The following is a 23,557-nucleotide window of genomic DNA, read 5'->3' on the forward strand; positions in this document are numbered from 1 at the left end:
CAATTAAAATGAAAACTATATCAATTAAACAGTTAAAATCATTTAAACATCAAAATCTTTAACATTAAAATCATTTATAACCAACATTAAACATTCATAACCATGAATCTAATTAAAAGCCCTTTCTAAAAGTTGCCAGAGATGGGGAGGCTCTTATTTCAACATGAGCACATTCCAAAGTCCAGGGGCAGCAACAGAGAAGGCCCATTCCCGAGCAGCCGCCAAATGAGTTAACGGTAACTAAAGACGAACAGTTGTTGTAGAAGGTCTAGTAGAGATCATAAATGCTTTTCTGAGGGAGGGCAGGATGCCTCCTTGCCTTAAGGAGGCAATTATTAGACCTCTTTTGAAGAAGCCTGCGTTGGATCCCTCAGAGTTAATCAACTAAAGGCCTGTCTCCAACCTTCCATGGTTGGGCAAGGTAATTGAGACGGTGGTGGCCTCCCAACTCCAGGCAGTTTTGAATGGAACTGATTATCTAGACCAGGGATTCTCAAACTTGGGTCCTCAGGTGTTATTGGACTTCAGCTCCCATAATCCCCAGCCTCAGTGGCCTTTTGTTGGGGATTATGGGAGCTGAAGTCCAATAACACCTGAGGACCCTAGTTTGAGAATCACTGATCTAGACCCAATTCAGACTGGCTTTTGGGTGGGCTATGGGTCGGGCTGATGGATGATCTCCAATTGGGAATTGACCATGGAAGTGTGACTCTGTTGGTCCTTTTGGACCTCTCGACAGCTTTCGATACTATCAACCATAGTATTATTCTGGAGCATCTGAGGGAGATGGGGGTGGGAGGTACTGCTTTGCTGTGGTTCCACTCCTACCTCTCGGGCAGATTCCAGTTGGTGTCCCTCGGGGACTACTGTTCTCCAAAATCTGAACTTTGGTATGGTATCCCTCAGGGCTCTGTATTGTATCCAATGTTGTTTAACATCTACATGAAACAACTGGGAGAGATCATCATGAGATTTGGTGCAGGGTGTTATCAGTATGATGATGATACCCAACTATTTTTCTCTATGTCAACATCATCAGGAGAAGTCATAACCTCCCTAAATGCCTGCTGGGAGGTAGTGATGGGCTGAATGACAGATCACAAACATACTGAATCCAGATAAGATGGAGGTACTTCTTGTGTGGGGTTGGAACTCAGGAGATGATTTTGATCTGCCTGTTCTGGATAGGGTCACACTTCCCCAGAAGGAACAGGTACACAGTCTGGGGGAGCTTCTGGACACCAACCTCTCCCAAGTGTCCCAGGTTGAAGAAGTGGCCAGAAGTGCCTTTTATCAGCTTTGACTGATACGCCAGCTGCGTCCGTTTCTTGAGATAAATTACCTCAGAACAGTAATACATCTGCTAGTCACCTCCAGACTTGACTACTGCAATGCACTCTATGTGGGGCTGCCTTTGTAGCAATAGCAATAGCACTTACATTTTTATACCGCTTTATAGCCGGAGCTCTCTAAGCGGTTTACAATGATTTAGCATATTGCCCCCAACATTCTGGGTACTCATTTTACCGACCTCGGAAGGATGGAAGGCTGAGTCAACCTTTTGTATGTAGTCCGGAAACTGCAGTTGGTCCAGAATGCGACAGCCAGGTTGGTCTCTGGGTCATCTCAGAGAGACCATATCACTCCTATCTTAAAAGATCTGTACTGGTTACCAATAGGTTTCCGATAAAAAATACAAGGTATTGGTTATAGCCTATAAAGCCCTAAACAGTTTGGGCCCTGGTTATTTAAGAAAAAGTCTTCTTCACTATGAACCATACTGCCTATTGAGATCAACAGGAGAGGTTCATCTGCAGTTGCCACCGGCTTGTCTGGTGGCTACTCGGGATGGGACTTCTCCATTGCTGCCCCAAGGCTTTGAAACACACTGCCTGCTGAAATAAGAGCCTCCCCATCTCTTACAATTTTTAAAAAAGGCAGTCAAGACACATTTGTTCACCTAGGCTTTTAATTAGATACTGTTTTAATAGTTTGATGATTTTAATAGTTTTAACATTGTTTTAGATTTTGAATTGTTGTAATGTTTTAACCTTTATATTCGTTGCTTTTATGTATTGTTATGAACCGCCCAGAGACTTGTGTTTGGGGCAGTATACAAATACACTAAATAAATTAAAAAATAAATAAATAATAAAGTTCGTTTGCAATAATGAAGGCTCAGAGTACAGTGTAACATAAAACTGAATGCCTCTTGAAAAACATTTTGTTTACAGCTGTCTTTCCCAAACAGATTTGCTTATTAGAAGATGAGTATATTCTGTTTCTGTGTTGAAGGATTCATTATATGTCTAAAGTTATTTTTTGTTTGCGATTTTATATCACCCTATCAGGACACAAGATAGGTAACAACAAGAGTTACATATATAATTAGAACCTTGTAGCCAAGGAATTAGCTCATTAGTTCAATCATCATGTAAAACCAAGGTCCTAACCACTCACACCACTCTGTGTCTTGGCCCTTGTTGCTCACTTAGGATTATCAGGTGACAATGCTCCAGTGACAGTAGGAATCTGCAACTTAAAGTGATAGCAGCCCTATCAGGGTCTGGTCTGTACACTTAGCAACCCAGTACTCTTTTGGCTCACAGTCCTCAGCCCTCTAATAATCTCTTGCCTATTTTCTTCTGACCAACAGTCCACAGCTCACCCTGCTTTATATTTGGGTCCTTCAACTCCCATCTACCATAGCATATCTACCCACCTGACCTATAAATATTTCTTGAGAGCCCCTTCTGCAGACATTCTCTCAGCACTACTTCCTGGGCAGTTTGGAATATCTGAGAATTGGACTCAGTTCAGCCTAACAGTATCTGAGGCTTCACCACCACAATTTGTAATACACAGAAACATAGGAAGCTGCCATACACTGAGTCAGACCATTGGTCTATCTAGCTCAGTATTGTCTACACAGACTGGCAGCGGCTTCTTCAAGGTTGCAGGCAGGAATCTCTCTCAGCCCTATCTTGGAGATGCTGCCAGGGAGGGAACTTGAAACCTAGATGCTCTTCCCAGAGTGGCCCCATCCCCTAAGGGGAATATCTTACAGTGCTCACGCATGTAGTCTCCCATTCATATGCAACCAGGGCAGACCTTGCTTAGCTAAGGGGACAAGTCATGCTTGCTACCACAAGACCAGCTCTCCTCTCCAAACCAATAGATACCTACCAATTAAGAAACTAAATATTAGGAGGATTTCTTACTGAACCACTGCCACCAAAACACTTGTCTTAGAGCAAAATGTCTTTGCACTGTTCCTTAAAGACATTCAGGTCTGGGTTTTAATACCCTTGGGAGGATGACATTTCACAGATCGGGAGCTGCCGTCAAACACTGCCCTGTTTTGTGCTTGCAGCATGGAAAACATCATCTAGGTCAGGCCTGCACAACTTCGGTCCTCCAGCTGTTTTTGAATTATAACTCCCATCATTCCCAGCCATAGTGGGATGATAGAGCTATAGACAAACATTTGTTGGTGGGCCGAAACTGTGCAGCCCTGCTCTAGATGTATACTCAGCTGACTGCAATGGGACATAGGAAGGCAATCTTTTATGTAAGGTACAGCTATTTAAGGCTCAATGGGTTAAAAGCACCACCACGAATGGTGCCCTGGACAATACAGGCAAGCATGAATACATTCTGTGCTCTTTAAAAACAAGAAAATAATTTTCTGCCAAGGTAGATGAAATATGGAATTTCATCCTGCTTGTTTTCTCATATCTGAATCTTTGTAAAGAAACTTTTGTCATATCAAGGAGCCCACAGAGATGACTATTTCCCCACAAATCATCATCTGATGTGTTGTAAAAAGTGTTCCTTACCATTTGGCAGGATGACAGACTACCACTTATCTCGAGGTGAAAGAGCTCAACTAGGGCAATTTGACTATCTGTATGGGCTCTCAGTAAAGAGAGTGTTATCCCTCTGCACTACCATTCAGTATCTTTGCTTCCTACAAAACTATGTCATTGTTTCCGTTCTGGATCACATATATTTCTAAAGTTCTGATGAGAATGACAGTACTTTCATATTGGCAAGGGAAAAGATAAAAATGATGCAGCTGAATAATACTAAGTGCAAAATATGTTGTGCTTTGTCCAAGATATGTAATATTCTGCAGTTTAATCTGAAAACACACACACACACACACGAACACCATCTGAAAGCAAACTGAGCATCAATATGTTAACACTCACTTTTTTATCCTTTCTCCAGAGGAAGCCACTTCATCAAGGACATTTTGAACACTGACACACACTTCCTGGATTGCATAGAGCTTATTCATAAATCCTTTCTTTTCACTGTCCTATGGATTAGGAGAAAAAGGCAAAATCAGCAATCACATCCAAGCTTTGTTGTTCATACTGGAATTATTATAGTTTTCCTGTACTTTGAACAGAGGGTATATAAGATGAGTACACAAAAGTCACTACCTTCATCTGTCACTGTATCAGTTTCTTAAATATACATTCCAATAATAACTCAGCGTGGTTTATTATTATATGTTGGGATGCCCGTTTCATATCCTGTGCACTTTGGTAAAAGAGATAAGTATCAGTATATTACTGTGTCACATTTCTGAAATGTATTTTCTGCTGTTGACAGTAGTATATCTACATTTCAAAATGATAAAAGCTTCTTTGGAAGTTCAGGTAGTAATAAACCAGACACCACCTAGGTTCAAATGACAAGCTCTTGGGTTTAACAATGGCTTGGCAAGGTTTCTAAGACAATATGAGAAAGCATAGAAAGGAGGTGGTATGTTATTATGCAGGAAACAAATTTCTGAGGTAAACCTGCTTAACTTGAGGACAAGACACAACAATAGTCAGACATCATGCCAAGCCATGGTTTGCAAAACTGAACAGTGGTTTGCCACACTGTCCAAATTAGCAAATCAGAATGTGAAATCATGGGTTCAAATGAGCCTACAATCCATGGTTTGTGTAAACTATCATTTGGCATGATGTTCAAATTGACAAAATATGTAATTCTGAATCGAGCAATTGGTTTTCATGGCTGCTCTATGCTATAATTTTTGCGATATTATCAATGATCACTGCAATGGAACCGGTTAGTATTAAAGGGCCATGCAACTTCATTGGATGGTGGGGAAATTTGGAGGGTGTGTGTGTGTTTTAAGCAGCTCTTTCAACCATTCCACATTCCATTATTGCTTTCCTCCCTCCCTTCCTTGCCACAGACACATACTCCCCCAAATTTGAAACCAGACCCTTGGTTGGGAGGGTCAAAGCTTCAGAAGTTATTGGTATTTTTAAATATGCCCATTTATTACAAATATGTAATAATATTTAAAATGACAATGCCATTCCCTATAGGTCAGCCACATGATGAGATCAAACTGCAGGATGTATTAGAAAAGTTGTGATGATTGCCATTATTTCTTATTTTCTTTACTTATACTCAGTACTGTATTCATTTAAAAACTGCATTGTTTTTCTTTACAAACTGGGTTGGAGGAGTGAAACATAAGAAATTAACCACAAGAGAGACTAGGTACAGTATAAATCGGCAGTCACAGGATGTTTATATATGGCTGAACCATTAGTAATTAGTTGATATACATTTAAAAGCCATACATTTCAAGCAGTGATAAAATACAGTTACACTATTTAAAAACTCTTTAATAAGGGTCTCATTATTTTCTCAGTTTATCCATGAGGTTGCGTTGTTCCTTGTGAAAATATTACTTAAACAAAAATGTTCTTAATGATCCCTATCATTTGGATAGTGTATAGCAATCTGTACTATTACTAAGTGATGATGGTGTTTATTTCCCTCAGAAATATGCTGCATATCACAGCAGATTTGTACAATATCAAAGCTGTACACCTCCAGGATAGATGGGCCTTATTTAAATAGTCACGTTGCTACAACAGCATTCTTTCCAGACAATTTGAACATATAACTAGAGGATTGTGAAATTATTGTTCTGTTCAGTAATTACTAAGTAAACAATAATCCAGCCTCAAGTCACAACTGCTTTCTGTTCCTACTTATGCCTCTTCAGTTTAGATTCCCAGATCTCAGCATATCTTGATTCATCATCAAATCTTATGTGGAAAGAATGCTATCAGAATAACAAAAACCATACCCCTTTTATCTCGAGAGCTCCAGAGGGATTTCTTTGGGAGATCCTGAAGCTATTTTTCTTTACAAATATTTTAACAAGACCAACTTGTACCTCTTGAATCCACATCTGTTTTAAATTTACTCGCTGAAAGGAAAGGGCCACTATGCCCTCCACAGTCCCACTGCATACTCGCTTTTGGAGCTTAAAGGAAATTTGTTGACATATTCTGAAGGAAGCATAGACAAAACAGCATAGACAAGAGGAGGCAGCTAGAAGGATAAGGGTTCAGCTTTGCTTAAACTAATTCCACATGCCCCATGAACCATTAGCTGTTTTTTATTTCCTGTTTCAAAGATTTGTAGAGAAAATAATCTGGGCTAGAAAAAAGCTGCACATTTTCTCAGTAAGGTGCTGTGTTAGCAAATAGAACATGTGAGCCACCTTCAGTGAACTGAAGTCCTTAATAATCGATTTTTAAAGAACTACTGGTATTTCCTGTTCAAACAAAGATGGACTATAACTGGAATCAATTTTATCATCTGTATGGCTGTAAGTGCCAACTTTCTGGAAATAATTGTCTCTTAAATACTGGGTAAAAGTGCAAACAGTTTTACGGCTATTTAATTTCCATTGTATGTTTGTGTGCAATATGTTTAACAAAAGCAAGATATTTGGAGAAGGAGAATAGATTGGAACAGAATATTAAAGCTGTCAGGTTAATCTTGTTCCTTTGTCTTGAACTCACAAAAGCAAAAAGAATTCAGTGCGGAAAATGGAGTTTAGATTTGTTTAAGCTACTTCTTGGTAAGGGTTACAATGTGGTATAATATGCTACATAACAAAATTAAATATGTACATCTAGGTTGATTCAACATAGTAGCAATGTAATCTATATTAACCAGATAATTTTAGAACAGGACAATTTAAGGACAAGTTTCAAGTTTGGTGTTATGTCAAAGTTTTGAAAAAACTTTTCTGCCACATCTTCTATTCTCTTCAGCAATTATACCTTGAAAACAAGAGTATAAGAGTGTAACAGAAATCCATAATAAATAAATCCATTATTTCCCTTCAACACCCCCCACACCTGTATTTTTTAAAATAAGAGAAAATAGTAATGCACCTATTTATCACAAAAAAGGACTCAAATCTCATTTCATGATTTTCTAAAAAACAAATTCTCAGCAATCCCAAATCAGTTCTAACCAAGACACCTCTTCAGGACAAGTCTGGGATAATAATGTAAACCCATTAAATTGTCACAAACATGTACTTAACTAATTGTTACAACGTGTAATAACTTTAACGCATGCATATAGCTGACAAATGGATTGAAACCATGAAACTAGCTGCATGAGCTCAAGGGAGGTTTATACTTGTTTTCCTTGAACAAGCACATACACCCCATGGCAAAGTGCTTTTGAAAGAGAGACGTTTCAAAAGCTGTGATATAGCACAGGTGCCAGCTGTTCAAATTAAAAAATAAATAAATCAAAAATTCCACAAGGTTAGTACCAGCCTCTTCTAACAGATTAAGCAATCATTTGGATCATAGTCTTTATGTTTCCCTCCGCAGATGTCAGGACATTAAGACCATGAATCAAAGATATATGCTTTTTGAAACTACCTCTACCAATTCAGGCAGGGAGACTGTTGTGCAGCTCGATGGGCAGAACACTAGCCTTGGCCACTATTCTACTAGCCATGAGCAGAATCCTAATCCTGTCATGAAGGCCCACTAGCAGGTACAAAGTCTCAAATTGCTCAGCAATCAAAGTCTCAGATTGCTGGACAGGGCACCTAGTAAGGGCATGGAATCATGATAGGTTACTGTGACTCCCACTCCTCTAGAACAAACCTGCTGGGGGAAAAAATTGAAACCCGGATGAAAAAGCTGAGAGGGATGAACTTCTCCTGCTTTGTCCAACCATGTCTCCATCACATGTGTCAAACCACCATTCAAGATGAGATCCAGGATGGCAGAGGCCTTACCATTTACTGACCTAGCATTTAGCAGCAGAACCCAGTGGAGTGTCTCCAGGACCTTCCAGGTGTCCCAGAATGGAAGAAGGAAGAGAGAGTAGGACTCCGCTGGGTTCTTAAGAGAACTCCGCTGGGTTCTTAACCATCTAATCTCCCTCTATCCTTGTAATAGCCAATTTAGCTTCCACTGCCCTATCTACCCCGGCCCACAAATCTCAGTACTGGTCATCCCCTCTCTATCTTCCATACATGTGATCACTCCAGCTCCAAGATAATAACATACACCAATGACAACGTCTATCTCCCAAGTAGAAGAGTGTCATACTCATCCAAATTCAGTACCCTCTCCCCACAGGTCAGCCCACAGCCCACAATAAATTTGAGGGCCAGGGCACACCTGCTCTTACCAGGGACTAGCTCTCCTTCACCAGTGCGCCATGTTTCCACCCAATAACACATACTCTTGAAGGCCCACTATCAGGTGCAAAGTCTCAAAACTCAGTTTTGACTACAACCCCACTTCTATTCCATATATCAGTTATTGTCCTCCTCTCACTGGGATCAATGTTAAAGCTAAAAACAAGGGGAATCCAACCTTGAAGAAAAGTCTCTCTAAATACCTTTTACCATCAATGCCTCCTTCTCACTGAAATACAGAAGCCTCATTCAGATGTCCTCCCCATCCGGCAAACCACTCATGCTTACAGCTTCAAAAGTGGGTAGATGTTCCTGCCCAGAGCTGTCACTCACCACCTCTCTCCAGCCGTTCATGGTTACAATCTGGTTATAGTAAGGGGAGATCCATGTTGCCAATCACAGAAGCACTTTCCCTCATGGTAACAGAAAGTTCCTCTGTGAACAACTGCTGCTGTTACCATGAATGGCTTGAGAGAGGGAGTGAGTGACATCTGCGGTAAGGGACTTTCTACTTACTTTCAGAGCAGTAAGCATTGAGTGTGTGTGTGTCTGTGTCTGTGTGTGGTGGGAGCATCTGAATGAGGCTCCAGTCACAGTTGAAAGAGGGAGCCCTCCTTTTGGCAGCAAGCATCCAAAGAATAGTTTCTAACACCTGTAAGCAGCACAATGGCCAGATTATGTTGTTGATCCCAGGGTGTTCCTATCTTGACTGCTGCTGTCAACTTCCTACTCTGATGGTCAAACAGTTCTCCAGTGGGAACATGGAGAACTGTCACCTGAACCAGGGCAGATGTATCCCACTGCTGCCCCACATTGCCTGTCTTCTTAGTCAAGTGAGATTTGAGTAAGCTTAGTGTACACAAATTTGAGTTACACTGTCAACCTTCAGTCCAATGCCATTATTCACCTTACCTTATTGGTAACCCAGTTCTAAAATGTTTGGACCAGTAAAGATGTATTTAGAATGGGATGTCCACAGCACCAATATATCATCACAAACCATGAAACTAAAGCAAAGCTTCAAGTAAGCTTTTCTAGAAATGCAGGGACAGATGGCAGTAGCAATAGCAATAGCAATAGCACTTACATTTATATACCGCTTTATAGCCGGAGCTCTCTAAGCGGTTTACAATGATTTAGCATATTGCCCCCAACATTCTGGGTACTCATTTTACCGACCTCGGAAGGATGGAAGGCTGAGTCAACCTTGAGCCCCTGGTCAGGATCGAACTTGTAACCTTCTGGTTACAGGGCGGCAGTTTTACCACTGCGCCACCAGGGGCTCCAGTATACATGGTTAGACTTGGAGCATGAAAAGAACAGGCAACACTGAGTCATCCTGTTCTGCAGCAGCATGATTTTATTATTATTTTTATCACATTTATATCCCGCTCTTATATCTTATATCCAAGAAGCCCAGAATGGTATACACAGTTGATTTTGTTAACAACAAGTTATTCTAGTAAGAACTAACCAGCCTACCTTCTGTTCACTGTCTCGACATCTGGACTCAAACAGGTGCAAATCGAGGTCCATAAGTTGGATCTCTTGCGCCTCAAAGGTTTATGGTTCTGCCATCTTGAATCAGGATGGATGACATCATAAACTATACCACTGAGGTGTCCCTGTGTGTCACTCTTATATCTGCGCCTAATTTGGTTCAAATCAGTTAGGCAGTCCACAAGTTTTCCCACTTACAACTCAAACATTCACACATCTGCCAACTTAGACTGGGGTAGATGATATCATCACAAACTACGCCATTGAGGTGTCCCTTCAGCTGCTGCAAATTTGGTTAAAATCTGTTAAGTGGTTCACAAGTTCAAATCTGTTAAGTGGTTCACAAGTTCAAATCTGTTAAGTGGTTCACAAGTTAGCCCACTTGTGCCTCCAAAGTTTACGTGTCCATTATCTTGAATTGGTGTGGATGACATCATCACAAACTATGCCATTGAGGTGTCCCTGTGTGTCACTCATTGCAGCTGTACCCAATTTGGTTCAAATGGGTTAAGAAGTCCACACATTAGCTGGCTTGTGCCTCATATGGCCACCATCTTGCTTTGGAGTGGATGACATCATACACCATACTATTAGGGCATTCCTATATGTTCCTACAGCTGTAGCAAATTTGGTTCAAATCGGTTAAGTGGTTCACAAGTTAGCCCACTTGCACCTACAAAGTTTACACATCCACCATCTTGGATCGGGGTGGATGACATCATCACAAACTACATGGTTGAGGTGTCCCTACAGCTGTACCTGATTTGGTTCATATTGGTCCAGGCGTTGCAAAGTTGATAGCGGGGGACACACGGACGGACACACATACAGAATCCTGGATGATCTCATAAGCCTACTTGAAAGTAGGCTAAAAAAACTGGTTCATGGATAGTTTATCAACCTGTTCTTGACAGGGTAGAGCAGAGGAGAGCTGGTCTGGAGAGGAGAGCTGGTCTTGGAGAGGAGAGCTGGTCTTGTGGTAGCAAGCATGACTTGTCCCCATAGCTAAGCAGGGTCTGCCCTGGTTGCATATGAATGGGAGACTTGATGTGTGAGCACTGCAAGATATTCCCCTCAGGGGATGAAGCCACTCTGGGAAGAGCAGAAGGTTTCAAGTTCCCTCCCTGGCATCCCCAAGATAGGGCTGAGAGAGATTCCTGCCTGCAACCTTGGAGAAGCCACTGCCAGTCTGTGAAGACAATACTGAGCTAGATAGACCAATGGTCTGACTCAGTATATGGCAGTTTCCTATGTTCCTATGTTCCTAGGGTAGCACTCTCCTTCAAGGAATAGGTTCAAGCTTGGGTCATTCATGATTCAGGTTGCCTTTGCTCACCTTTGTCTGCTGTGCCAGCAGTGCCTTGGCAAAGTCAGACCTTGCTGTGGTGATCCATGCCTCATTACATCTCAATTTGATTACTGTAACACACTCTACATGGGCCTGCACTTGAAGACTGTCCAGAAACTTCAACTAGTCCAGGATGCAGCTGCTAGAATACTGGCAAGAATTAGACTTTCCGCACTCACATCGGTTCTAAAGTAGCTGCACTCAGTACCAGTTTCTGGGTGCCATTTGAGGTGCTGGTGATGGTGCTTAAAGCCCTTAATTGTTTGAGTTCACGGTAACTTAAGGACTGTCTTCCCACACACAAATCTGCCTGACCCTTCAGAGCTTTCAGACCAGGCTATCTTCATCTACCACTGCTGTTAGATGACAATCTGATGGTCATTTGGGCTAGAGACCTCTGCGATAGCCTCCACCCTATGGAACTCTCTCCTATTGGACACTTAATTAGCTGATATCTTTTTATATTAAATCACTTGACAAAGACTTGCCTGTTTAGACAGGGCTTTTTCTTATGATTGTCTTTGCTATGCTTCTTACTGTGTTTTTACTTATTCACGTACGTGTGTGTGTGTGTGTGTGTGTGTGTGTGTGTGTGTGTGTGTGAGAGAGAGAGAGAGAGAGAGAGAGAGAATGAATTGTTGCATTTTATTGTGTTAACGTATGTGATTTATTGCCTTGAATCTCGTAGAGCAAGACAGGATAGAAGACTAATGAAAAAATCTACTTATCTGTTCTATGCAGAATAGAACAGAAAAATAACATTTAATACTAGTTGCTTAAGATATTAGTTATACACTCCTTGCCCTGATGCAAGCAAAGGAGTATGAAGATAAAATTTCGAGTTTTCAAATGTACAAACTGCAAGTTTTCATAGCCCACTCTTGTTTGAAAGCATGTTTCCATCTGAATATTTTGTATATTTTATTCAGGCCCTGTAGATAAAACATCTGCTCTTCTGCTCAGGTTTGCATACAGTAGATCCCTGAGGGATACATAATCATTCTGTGAATCTTGGCTTCTTTCATTCTCATTGGTATTCATTTATTATACACAAATTGCATTAACTTCTGTAACCCCAACTAGCAAGGAACTTAAGTTCTGTTTGAGTTGAAGGCCATTCCAGTTATTGCCACCCCCAACATTTCTATTATACCCCCTTTGAGCTGCCATAGTCTCTTTTTTAGATCAACTTACTTAACCATGCTTTTTACCTTTTTTATTAGCCTAATTTCCAGTATGCTTATGAGATCAAGTGGCATTCTGTGAGTCTGTCTGTGTTTGTCTCCCCCCACTATCAACTTCGCAATGCCTGGATCAATATGAACCGAATTGGGAACACTTGTAAGGACACAGAGGGACACCTGAACAGCTTAATTTGTGATGATGTTTGTGATGAACCAAATTTGGTACAGATGTAGTGAGTGACACACAGGGAGACTTCAAAGGTGTAGTTTGTGATGATGTCATCCACCCCATGTCATCCACCCCGATCCAAGACAGCAGATGCATGAACATTTGAGGTGCAAGAGATCTAACTTGTGGACCTTAATTTGAACTAAATTTAGTCCAGTTGTAGAGTCCGTGAAAGTAGGCTGATTAGTTCTTACTAGAACAACTTTTTCCTAAATAGGAGAGTCTACATTTTACTGCATTTAATTTCAGCTTGTATAATCCAGTCCTTCACTAAATTCAGGCATAGATTCAGGATATTCACTGCTTCTCCATCTGGCGATAGCACAGCCATTAGCATATTGATAACTCCAAATACCCACAGAGGACTTCTCCCAGCAGTTTCTTCAGCTCAAGAGTGTAGTGGGTACAGTATTATGATATCACTTGAAGAACCTATCTTATTGCAGCAATACCAAGGAGCCTCTGCTTCCACACAATCTTTCAGAATTTTCTCCCTGTGAGAAATGTCAGGTTTACTTTGAAGAGAAGTGTGACACTGCTTGGGACAATCTCTAAAGCACCATGGAAGTAGTATTAAAAAAAGTAGAAGGATGCACATGTACTTACATTTCTCAAGTTTCATAGCTACAGTGCACTGGAAGAGTTCTTGTCAGCACCTTGGAACTGGACAACGTTTTCTGACTGACTAATGACAGTCTTGACTTTTCCCTGATAGGATCATTAAGGCCTCACTTTGCAGGGCCAAGCTGCTAGCTACTGAAAACACTTATGGCCTGGTGCTGCTGTTACTGTCTCAAAAAACTATCACTGGGAATAATGATTGCCTCAGTCATATCCTAGACTCTAACTTCCACTTTCTGAGGAAGGTCACACAGAAAGCTCTAGGAGGCCAACATGAACAATATCTTATCTCCAGTTTTCTGTAAGTCATAACTTGGGTTCAGGCCTCAGCCTGTGTCACTACATTAAATTTATGATTTCCACATAACTGGAAAAAGAATAAGATGTTGAGTATGACACTGTTAAGTTAATAAGTGTTACTTCTGTCTAAGAATGGTTGTTGGGGTAGGAAAAACCCATAAGGCTGCTTAATTCATATTTTCTTTGTTTACAAGAAAGAGGTTAAGACATTTCTTTTCTTGAATATCTTCAGGTTCCCTCAGTTATAAGGCTATTCAACCCCTGCAAAAAACTTAGCCTGCTGATTCAGACATCTCTCAAAAGTCTTAGGCTTGTTTTTCAGAGATACAAAGGCACAGTTTGGGTGATACTTCATTTGCCAGCCCCAACACATGCAATGAGGATGTCAGCGTGCCTTGAACACACATATCCTCCTCGCTCCTGGCACACTGGGCACCTTTCCCTTAAAAGTGTGGGACAGGCAGGTTACTGCACCCTGTGTGGGCAAGTTGTGCCAGTCCTGTGACAAGGCTTCACGCACAAGAACAAGGCTGGAACAGGGCAAGGTCACAAGCCAAAGAGTCTCAGTCAGGTCTAGCAAAGAGCAAGCATGACATGAGCAGGGGCGTAGCTATAATTGAGCGAAAGGATTCAAAGAACATGGGCCCCCAGCTCCTGAGGGCCCTCCAGCTCCATGCCTCCCTATTTTCTTCATTATCTCCCTCACTCTGGGGGGCCGCCAGAGAGAGGGATGAACACGGGCCCCCTCTCTCCTAGCTATGCCCCTGGACATGAGCTCATTAAGTTGAAGTCAAGAGCCAATAAGTCAGGTCTATGTAGCAGCAGCGTCAATCACAGTCAAATGAGCCAGAGTCAAGACCACTAGATCAGCTATCAAACAAGCTGGTAAGTCAAGTCTCCTTGAGAGCAAGGGAAGATCAGGCAAGTGCTTATACACGAATGTTGCTTCAGTAATGTCTTGAAGCAGACTGAGCCCTTTTGAAGAGGAAGTGGCGCCTGGCCATGCCCCCTGCTCTGAAAGGCTTAAAGCAGGGGTTTAAGCAGCTGTTTTTGAACTACAACTCCCACCATCCCCAGCCACAATAATTGTGGCTGGGGATGATGGGAGCTGTAGTTCAAAAACAGCTGGAGAGCCAACGTTCCCCGCCCTTGGCTTAAAGAGTCTGTGCTCAACTTTACAGATGCAGACTGGCAAGGTTGGGAAGTTGGTAGATTGTGGAATTCTCCATGTCTGGAGATACAGATAAGGGTGCCTCCTCTGTCTGTAGTGGTGGGAGTGGATCTAAGACAGTTGGCACTTCCCATTCCACAAACTGTCCACATCACCCTTTATTGAGGGGCCTTGGGACCCGGGGTCATGACACAGGCTTGTCCAAATCACCCCCTAAATGCACTACAAATACTAGTTTAAACCTTATCACATGTGCTGGGGATGGTGTAGGAAGCATTGTCTGGCTATTTGGACATACCTCTGTTAACAGCAAATATAGCTTTATTGTGTGTATACACACACACACGTGTGTGTGTGTGTGTGTGTGTGTGTGTGTGTGTGTGTGTGATATTTGTAGTTGCCATCATGAGATGGAGGGGCCGCTTACAGTAAAGTATTTTCAACATTTAGTTTTGTTATAGTTGTATGAGATATTTCAGGCTTGATACAAAGATCCAGTCCTAGAGGCTTGCCAAGCACAAAGGTGGAAAAGAAAAGATCCACTGTGCGGCAACTAATCTTAAAAACCACACTTTCTAAAATCAGTACTTCGTTTCAGAAGCAATGCATTGTGGAAATGGCTTTTCTAGTTCCCATAGCTACAACACACCAAAGGCAACAAGTAAAAAGCTAAACAGTCTTCTGAACCTGCAAGAAGGAAGCAGAACATACTCTGCATGCCATGTGTGCAAAGATGATAATATCCTTCCAGTGGCATCTCAGAGGCCTTTACTTGTTAATACGAATTCTGAGAGAATTAAGAAAGAGTTCAAATACTCCAAAGCTACATTACTGAAGATCACAACCATTCAGGTGTCAAGGTACAATATTAAGTAATACTGATTCACAGTTCTGTTTGAGACTCCGGTACAAAAGTTTCAGACAAAAGTCTTGCAATACGTTTGATTGATAGTAGTTATGGCAACAATACCAACTATACAGTTGCCTATAAAAACTTCAACAAAATAAGGGTTTGGGGAGTTTGGCGGATGTATCTTGTTCACTGTGTTAGGTTTATCTATTCTGATCCGCTATGTATTGAGTTATAGAGTGATGGTGGACACAGTAACTGCTTTTTAGGGACCTTTCAGTGTGCATAACAGGAAGCAGATCTTGTTCGAATTTCCAAAGCCCCAGCAGTTTAGTTAAAATAAGTATGTTCTTGTCACCTTTACGTTCTTCTGTCGGTGGTAAACAGTATTTGACCATTATGGCTTTGTTTAAAAACACACACAATTCCAGGTTTAAAAATACAGAAGCAGAAACTCTTATGCTGTACATTTTTAAAATGCAGATAGCATAGCTAGCAGAGCAGAACAACAATCTGTCTCAAACTCTGCAAGGCTTTGAATATTATGTTTTGCATGTTCTTTGGACACTTCTACCCATTATTGTGTGTGATGAGCCATTTAATGCTAGAACACGGTTATTCTTGTGTATCTGGCACGTGAGTCCTTCTGAGGACTGGCACTATTCAGAGAATTGCTCATTCCCCCAAGCTTTATAGAATGAAAAACACAAAGCCACACAGGTACAGAGGCAAGAAAGAGAAGAAAAACAAGGATGCACGGAAGTCTTACAGTCTTTCCAGTGCCAAAGAAGCCTCGCTTGCCCTGTAATAGAGCTCCATAAGCAAAATTAGAAAGACTGAAAGCAGGTGGGTCCAGCTATTTCTCTGAAAGAAAGATGGACATTTTTTCAAACGATCAATTCTGGTGGTGTTACCTCCATGAAGAAATTGTTTGGGTATATGATTTATCTTCATAGCTGGTGTCTCCATGTTCTGCCACTTGTCTTTAGCTCATGAAATCTGGGAAGTACATTTGCTGCCAAGAACCAGAATTATGGTTGCCACATTGTGAAATAAAATTTTCAGTCAACCAACCAACCAATCTTTATTATGGTCAATGACCAGCAAACTCAACAACATTAAATATTGAACAATTAAATGAACAATAAGAAGTAGGATAACAACAAATAACTACAATACAACTAAGATGAATTGACCAACTCATGATGAATTTTATAGACTAACAAAAAATTTCAACGTTTAAGGAAATTAAACCATTCTGCTCGGACAGTAAATATTGAAGGTAAAATAAATCTGAGTGGCTTGGAAAATTAACTAAAAAGGGAGAAATGAAACAAGAATGAATATCTTTATAAAAATGACAGTAAAGAATGACATGAGCCACTGATTCAATGGCACCTACGCTACAAGGGCAGAGTCGGGCTGCATACGGGATTTAAAAAAAAATATTTCCCTTCTATTATGGCCATAGGGATCATATTAAAATGTGCTAGAGTTAAAGTTCTTCTGAATTTTCAGACCCTTATTTGATTTAGATACCTTGCTGGCTTTGAAATAAAAAGTTGGTTACTAAACAATACATCTTTTGGAAGGCATGATTGTTCTAATTGCCCTTCCATATCCATCACCCATTGTTTAAGTGCAAATTTAACTTGCTCAAATCTTACCATAAGAGCATAGGAAAAGCCACAATAATACAATTTCTGTAGAAGCGATCTTTTCCACCTCATGTTAAAATTATCAGCCAACATCAGTGCGACTAATCCAACAGGACAGGAAGTTCTGGTAAGAACTAATCTGCCTACTTTCCTTTCACTATCTCTACAACTGGGCTAAATTTGGTCCAAATCAGTTAGGCAGTTCACAAGTTAGACCACTTGCACCTCAAACATTCATGCTTCTGCCATCTTGAACTGGGGTGGATGACATCATCACAAACTATGCCTTTGAGGTGTCCCTACAACTGTACCAAATTTGGTCCAGATCGGTTCCCACTTGCGACTCAAATGTCCATGCATCTGCCATCTTGAATTGGGGTGGATGACCTCATCACAAACTATACCGTTGAAGTGTCCCTTTATGTCACTCACTACAACTGCACCAAATTTGGTTCAAATCAGTTAGACGGTCCAAAAGTTAGCCCACTTGCACCTAAAATGTTCACATATACACCATCTTGAATTGAGGTGGATGACATCATTACAAGTGATGCCCCTAAACCTTCCCTATGTGTCCCTATATCTGTAACAAATTTGTTTCGGATCAGTTAGGCATTCATAAGTTAGTCCAGTTATGCCTCAAACGGTCATGCATCTGCCATCTTGAATTGGGGTGGATGACATCATCACAAACTATGCTGTTGAGGTGTCCTTACAACTGTATCCAATTTGGTTAATATTGGCTCAGGCATTGTGAAGTTGATGGGGCACACACACACACACACACACACACACACACACACACACACACACTCACACTCACACTGCTGGGTGATCTCATAAGCTTACTTTCCTTAAGGAAAGTAGGCTAAAAAGATAACCAATAAGCAAATATATTTGACCATAACCTTGTCTCCACTTTGGTCACACCAGCTTCCTGGTGGAGAACCACATTTGGTACACAGCATGCTACTTGGAAAATATTTCTTAAAATTTTGATTATACAGCCTCCAATGAGGCAAAACTGCCATAAAGACAAGAGCTGTGCTTGGGCTTTAGCTAAAAATTGCCTGATTGCTGTTGGAATAAATAATGCATCTCTAGTGTAGTAAAAACATTGTATGGCTGATGCCAATTTCTGGGTGTTTGGGGCCTAGGGTGGAATCTTCAGGAAATACTCTGTTCATCCCAAGGTATACAACTATTACATAAATGTACAAGCCCACTGCAGTCAATCTAACACAACTCAGACTACAACTGTTGCAAAAGCATAAAGCAAGAACAAAAAAGGGCATGCCAGGCAATCAACTCAAGAGAGCAAGTCAAACCTCTGACTGAAGTATTAGTTTCTCAGGCACCCATATGGTCAAGGAATCAAGCAGTATATGTAAGTACCCACACTCAAGAACTATAGAGAGAAACATGCATTCCCTTACACGCAGGTCAAGATCCAGTCGCACAAACAGAGGGAAGCCTGGGCCTACCTGTACTAAAGATGATTGCTCCTTTACATGCTGCTGCTGCTGCTAATCTCCACCTAACCATTCCATACCCACAGACTCCACTTCAACTGGGAGCAAGCTGGGCAAACAGATGGGCTGCTGCACCCAGCATGAATGCAAATGCTATTCCTGTTCCATTTACTGAGAAATGGGGATGCAAGCCAAGTAGAAACCCTGAAGGGAATGTTCTGCCCACTACAGCCCAGTCCAGAACTCTCTTCTATATTCTCATCTGGCTTAGTTGTCACCCTAGATGAAAACAACCCTTGGCAGGCAGATACTGTGGACAGACAAGGGGTGACAGCAGCAGGTGGAAAACAACAAGAGAAGCAGGCAGCAAGGACAGCAGCTGCACACCTGGCTTTCCTGAATCTCTAGCCGGCCATTCACTGGGTTGGCTGAGACAGTTAGGGCCTCCATGCCAGAAAGGCACAGAGGTAGTTGTCAGCAGCAAGCTCACCAAGGCCTTAGGCTGCTCAAATGGCAAAGAACAGTGACAGAAACAGAAGCTGCAGTGGGCCAGTTTTATAAGCTTTCGGCCTCTCACTTCTCAGTCCTTAATACAATTCTTGTTCAGAAAAATCTTTACATTCACCTTCCTCAGCATGCTTATTCTTAGCCAAAATTTGAGAAAACCAATTCACGAAATACCGCTTTCCCCAAAGTCACTCAGCAATAGTGCTAATATGTATTTCATATTCTGCTGACTGTTTAGGGTCATTTTACATTAAACAAAAATACACTGAATCTGTCAATTCCAAAACAATAATTTCTAACATTGAATTCATCACCATGGTCTGTCATGTGACAAGATATTTCCCAAACATGTGTTACCATTTTCTCTGTCACTTGAAGAGGTTGTTCCCTGCAAGAGACATTTTTATATAAGCAAATATTTATGCACATTTTTATAAGACTCTCTGAACTACAAACATTTACAGAATTATCTGTTTGCTTGTTTTGAGTGTGTCCCGTATGTATTCATATACTGTACTACAATACATGCTGGAGAAAACATTTGTTTGGTTTTTTAAACAGTTACATCCCACTCATCCTCCATGGAGCCCAGAGTGGTATACATGGTTATGTTTCCCTTCACAACAACTCTGTTATGTTGATAGAGAAGTGACTGGCCCAGAGTCACCCAGTGAGTTTCATGGCTGAATTTGAACTTGGGTCTCCATGATCTCGGTCCAGCACTAACCACGACACCACACTGGCTCGTTGGTCACCGTACACCTTACATATAACATGCTTTTCAGAAATTAATACTCAAGGGGTTTTTTGTGTGTGTGTGAGAATGATAATATATGAACTCTTCAGGTAGAAGAAAGGAAGAAACATATAAAACCCCAAAGCCAAACTATTGCTAGAACTGAATGTCAAACCCATACACAGTAAGAACAATTACAAGAAAAAGTAAGCAATGGGCCCTATATGTCATAATATATCATTTATATAGTCCTTTCTAAAACCCCATTTAGTCTAGCAAAATTGAGTAGATTAAACATGATGCTGCACTATATGGACCCATGGTTTGATCCATCAGGGCTCTATTTTTTAAACGTTAGAAACTTGCTGTATCAGAGCAAGAGTCCACCTACTGCAATATCCTGTTTCAAACAGTGGCCAGATGCTTTCAGAAAGTCAACAAGCAGGGCAAAAAAGCAACAGAAATTATTCACCACATCCTATGGCAAAGCAGTTAAGGCTATCCAAGGGTAGAAATAGCTCAATTTTGTCTTTTTGTTTTTCTTGTCCAAATCATACGCACTGGTTTATTCCGTGTGTGTGTGTGTGTGTGTGTGTGTGTGTGTGTGTGTGTGTAAGGGTGGAGATATATATGCTGGGCTGTGAGACAGTCTGGAAGTCACATATCTCTCCCTAAATGTACATACAAGTTTCTTTCCCCTGCTAACTGGGCAAAGAGGCATCTTTCAAAGTGGTAATTCTCTTTATATTTAGCAGGCCAGGCAATATTCAGCCTCAGCACAGCACCCCAGTGGCTGTTACTGGTGTCTCCCTTGCGTGTGCCCTTTGGAGACAGGAAACCGTCTTCTCTTTAATTCATGTTCCTATGTAAGCTGCTTTGAGAATTTTTGTGTTTAGGTGTGGTATTCAAATACTACTACTAATAGAAAAGTAGATCTTACTACGGGATCATGAAACTGGAGACACCTTTGCTAAGCACACAGATTATTCAACCACATCCCATCATGGGATAGCTCCATGTAGGTGGTTATTCAAGCTAGCCTACTTGACAAGCTTTATTTCCCCTTAGCATCCAATTAAAACAGAGAAGTTGGGGTGAACATCCCTGGGAAGAACGTTCTAAAGAAAATGTACTACAGTTGAGAAGACCCCTTGCTTTTGTATCATATGGGTTAACAGTGGTTACTCAATAGCAAAGGAAATGGCTAGTTCTCAATTAAATCCTGATTTTGTGTCTCACCTTTTCACTATTTAGATATCAGAATAAACTCTCTGGGACAGCATACATCAGAGAAGGGTCAGTAAAAAAACATGCAGATTTGCCAGTTTTTACTCTCAGGGAAAGGTAAAGATCTGAATACTCATGTATAAACAGTATGCCACATATAAAGTGTAATAAATGCAAGCCATTGTACTGTACATCTAACTCCAATGTTTCCCACAATGGCAGCACTGTTTGGGCCTCTGTAAAAATGTTTCCCTCCTAAAAGTAGTGCTTATAGCTTATTCTAGTACATTGCACAAAAGAAAACATCACCAGCTACAATATAAGAATTCAATGACAGCACTCATCTTCAACATTTGTCAGGTAGGTTTTGTATTATTTATTGTCTAGTAAATAAAGTTTAAATGCTTTTTCAGCCTTCGTTACAAACTATCTATCCATTTTCAGTTCAACAGCAGGGAATAAAACCTGCCATCATTTGATGTCTTTCCCCTCTCTATTCTTTGTGCCTCTTTTCCATGGATTTCATTATAGCTACTGGAGGTATACATTGTCAGATCTAGGGCACAGAAATACTAAGTAAACAGGGGAGGGGGAGGGCTGTGAAATTTTTGTCATCTTTGGAACAACTGGAATGGAAGACACATTCAACCTCCTACACTCTTTCCTCCCAGTCCCTCAATTAACAAAAAATATTTTAAAATTACGTTATTCTCTAGCCTAATTATTTGGTTAACACACACACACTTACTTACACTTGAGATGTTCATAGATTTCTTGAAGACTGAGTGGTTATATACCCACCTCACACTAGATTTCAGACATGTTTGGCTGATTCACAAGTGCTTGTTAATAAGCTACATTAAATAGCTAGCAGCTGAACATGTGAATGACTCCCTGGAAAGGCATAGTGCTTCAGGTGATGCCAAAGTTCTGTTTAGACGTGGTGCTAGATTTGTGATGGCTGCCTCACACATAAAAGCCATTAATGCAGTTACCATGTTATGAACATGATTGTGTGAATCAGCGCCTGGGAAGTGAGACTTATACCACATGATTTTAGTCAACTTTAACATGAACTATCTGTGTAACAGATACCCATGGCATTTTACTGAAAAGGGTTTATTTTCACTCACAATATTTGGCATATGTTCTGTTTCTCCATTTACTACTTGTGAAGTTTCATGGGATTTTCACTACACAAATAAGATCCACTACACTGGCATACCACATGCCTAGTAAATGTGTTTCTTGTATGGAAAAACATCTTGCAACAAAAAGACAAATTTCCTTGACACTCTGTTCACCAGCTAGAGAAAACATTCTCAAAAGGCATTTGGAGATGGGGTTATAGTTCAGTGATACAGCACTTGCTTTAAATGCAGAAGCTCTCTGGTTCAATCCCTGGCATCTCCAAGTAGGGCTGGAAAAGACTCCTGCCTGAAACCTTGGAAAGCCAGTCAATATAGACCAGGCCTGCACAATATATGGACTGAGGGCTGAATCCTGCCCACTCAGGCTTTTCCCCTGGCCCTCATGCTTTACCGGCACGATCGTCTTTCCTCCATTCAGCACTGAATTAAGAGGATCTCAGCAGCAAAGTTTCTGTTCTGCTGCTGCCAGGCATAGCTGTTGATAATCACACCATTCTTTCCTCTTCATATGAGAAGAATGATGCAATAATCAACAGCTGGTGCCTGGCAGCCCCAGACAAAAACTAACATTGCAGGTAGGGTTTTCACTTTTATTATTTCTCTGTGTCAACCTCTTTGGACACTTTTCTTAAAAAGTGGTATGTAAATATTTTCTGCTGTAATGCTTGGCCGTCCCAGATGAACAAAAACTAACATTGCTGGTGTGATCCTTTTCACATGGTGCTGAACAGAAAGAGGTGTGACGCAAGGTACTGTTATGCTGCCTGAAGGCAGGGCCGGCTTAGGGCAGTGGCCAAAGTGGCACTGGCCAAGGGCATAGAGGTTTAGGGGTGCCGCCATGTTCCCTCTAAGGTGTGCAGCCTCTAGGCCCCTCCCCCCGGCAGCTATTTTTAGCACACAGCCAGCCGTGCAGTCTCACCTGTGCTGCAATGCCTTTTCCTGAACCTGCCCCCACTGCTGTCTTTTCCCACCACGGCTGCGTTGGTTCTTACCACAGCCAGAGAGGGAAAATCAGCTCTCTTGTGAATGCGAGAGAACAGATGCTCCCTCTCTGGCCATGGCAACAGCAAGCCCCTCCTCCTCCGCCTCTC

General features: G+C 41.3%; 1 protein-coding gene across 13 annotated transcripts in view; it reads right to left on the minus strand.

Annotated features, from left to right (window-relative positions):
* MCTP1 (multiple C2 and transmembrane domain containing 1) overlaps window positions 1-23,557 on the minus strand; it is a 335,774-nt gene that overhangs the window by 16,583 nt on the left and 295,634 nt on the right. For all 13 annotated transcript variants that reach the window (XM_053298676.1, XM_053298671.1, XM_053298667.1 and 10 more), the window contains one exon: window positions 4,215-4,324. In XM_053298676.1, the coding sequence (XP_053154651.1) occupies window positions 4,215-4,324 (110 nt within the window). The remainder of the gene's footprint in view (window positions 1-4,214; window positions 4,325-23,557) is intronic.

This window comes from Hemicordylus capensis, chromosome 2, assembly GCF_027244095.1.
Source record: "Hemicordylus capensis ecotype Gifberg chromosome 2, rHemCap1.1.pri, whole genome shotgun sequence".
In the NCBI taxonomy this organism is placed as follows: Eukaryota; Metazoa; Chordata; class Lepidosauria; order Squamata; family Cordylidae; genus Hemicordylus; species Hemicordylus capensis.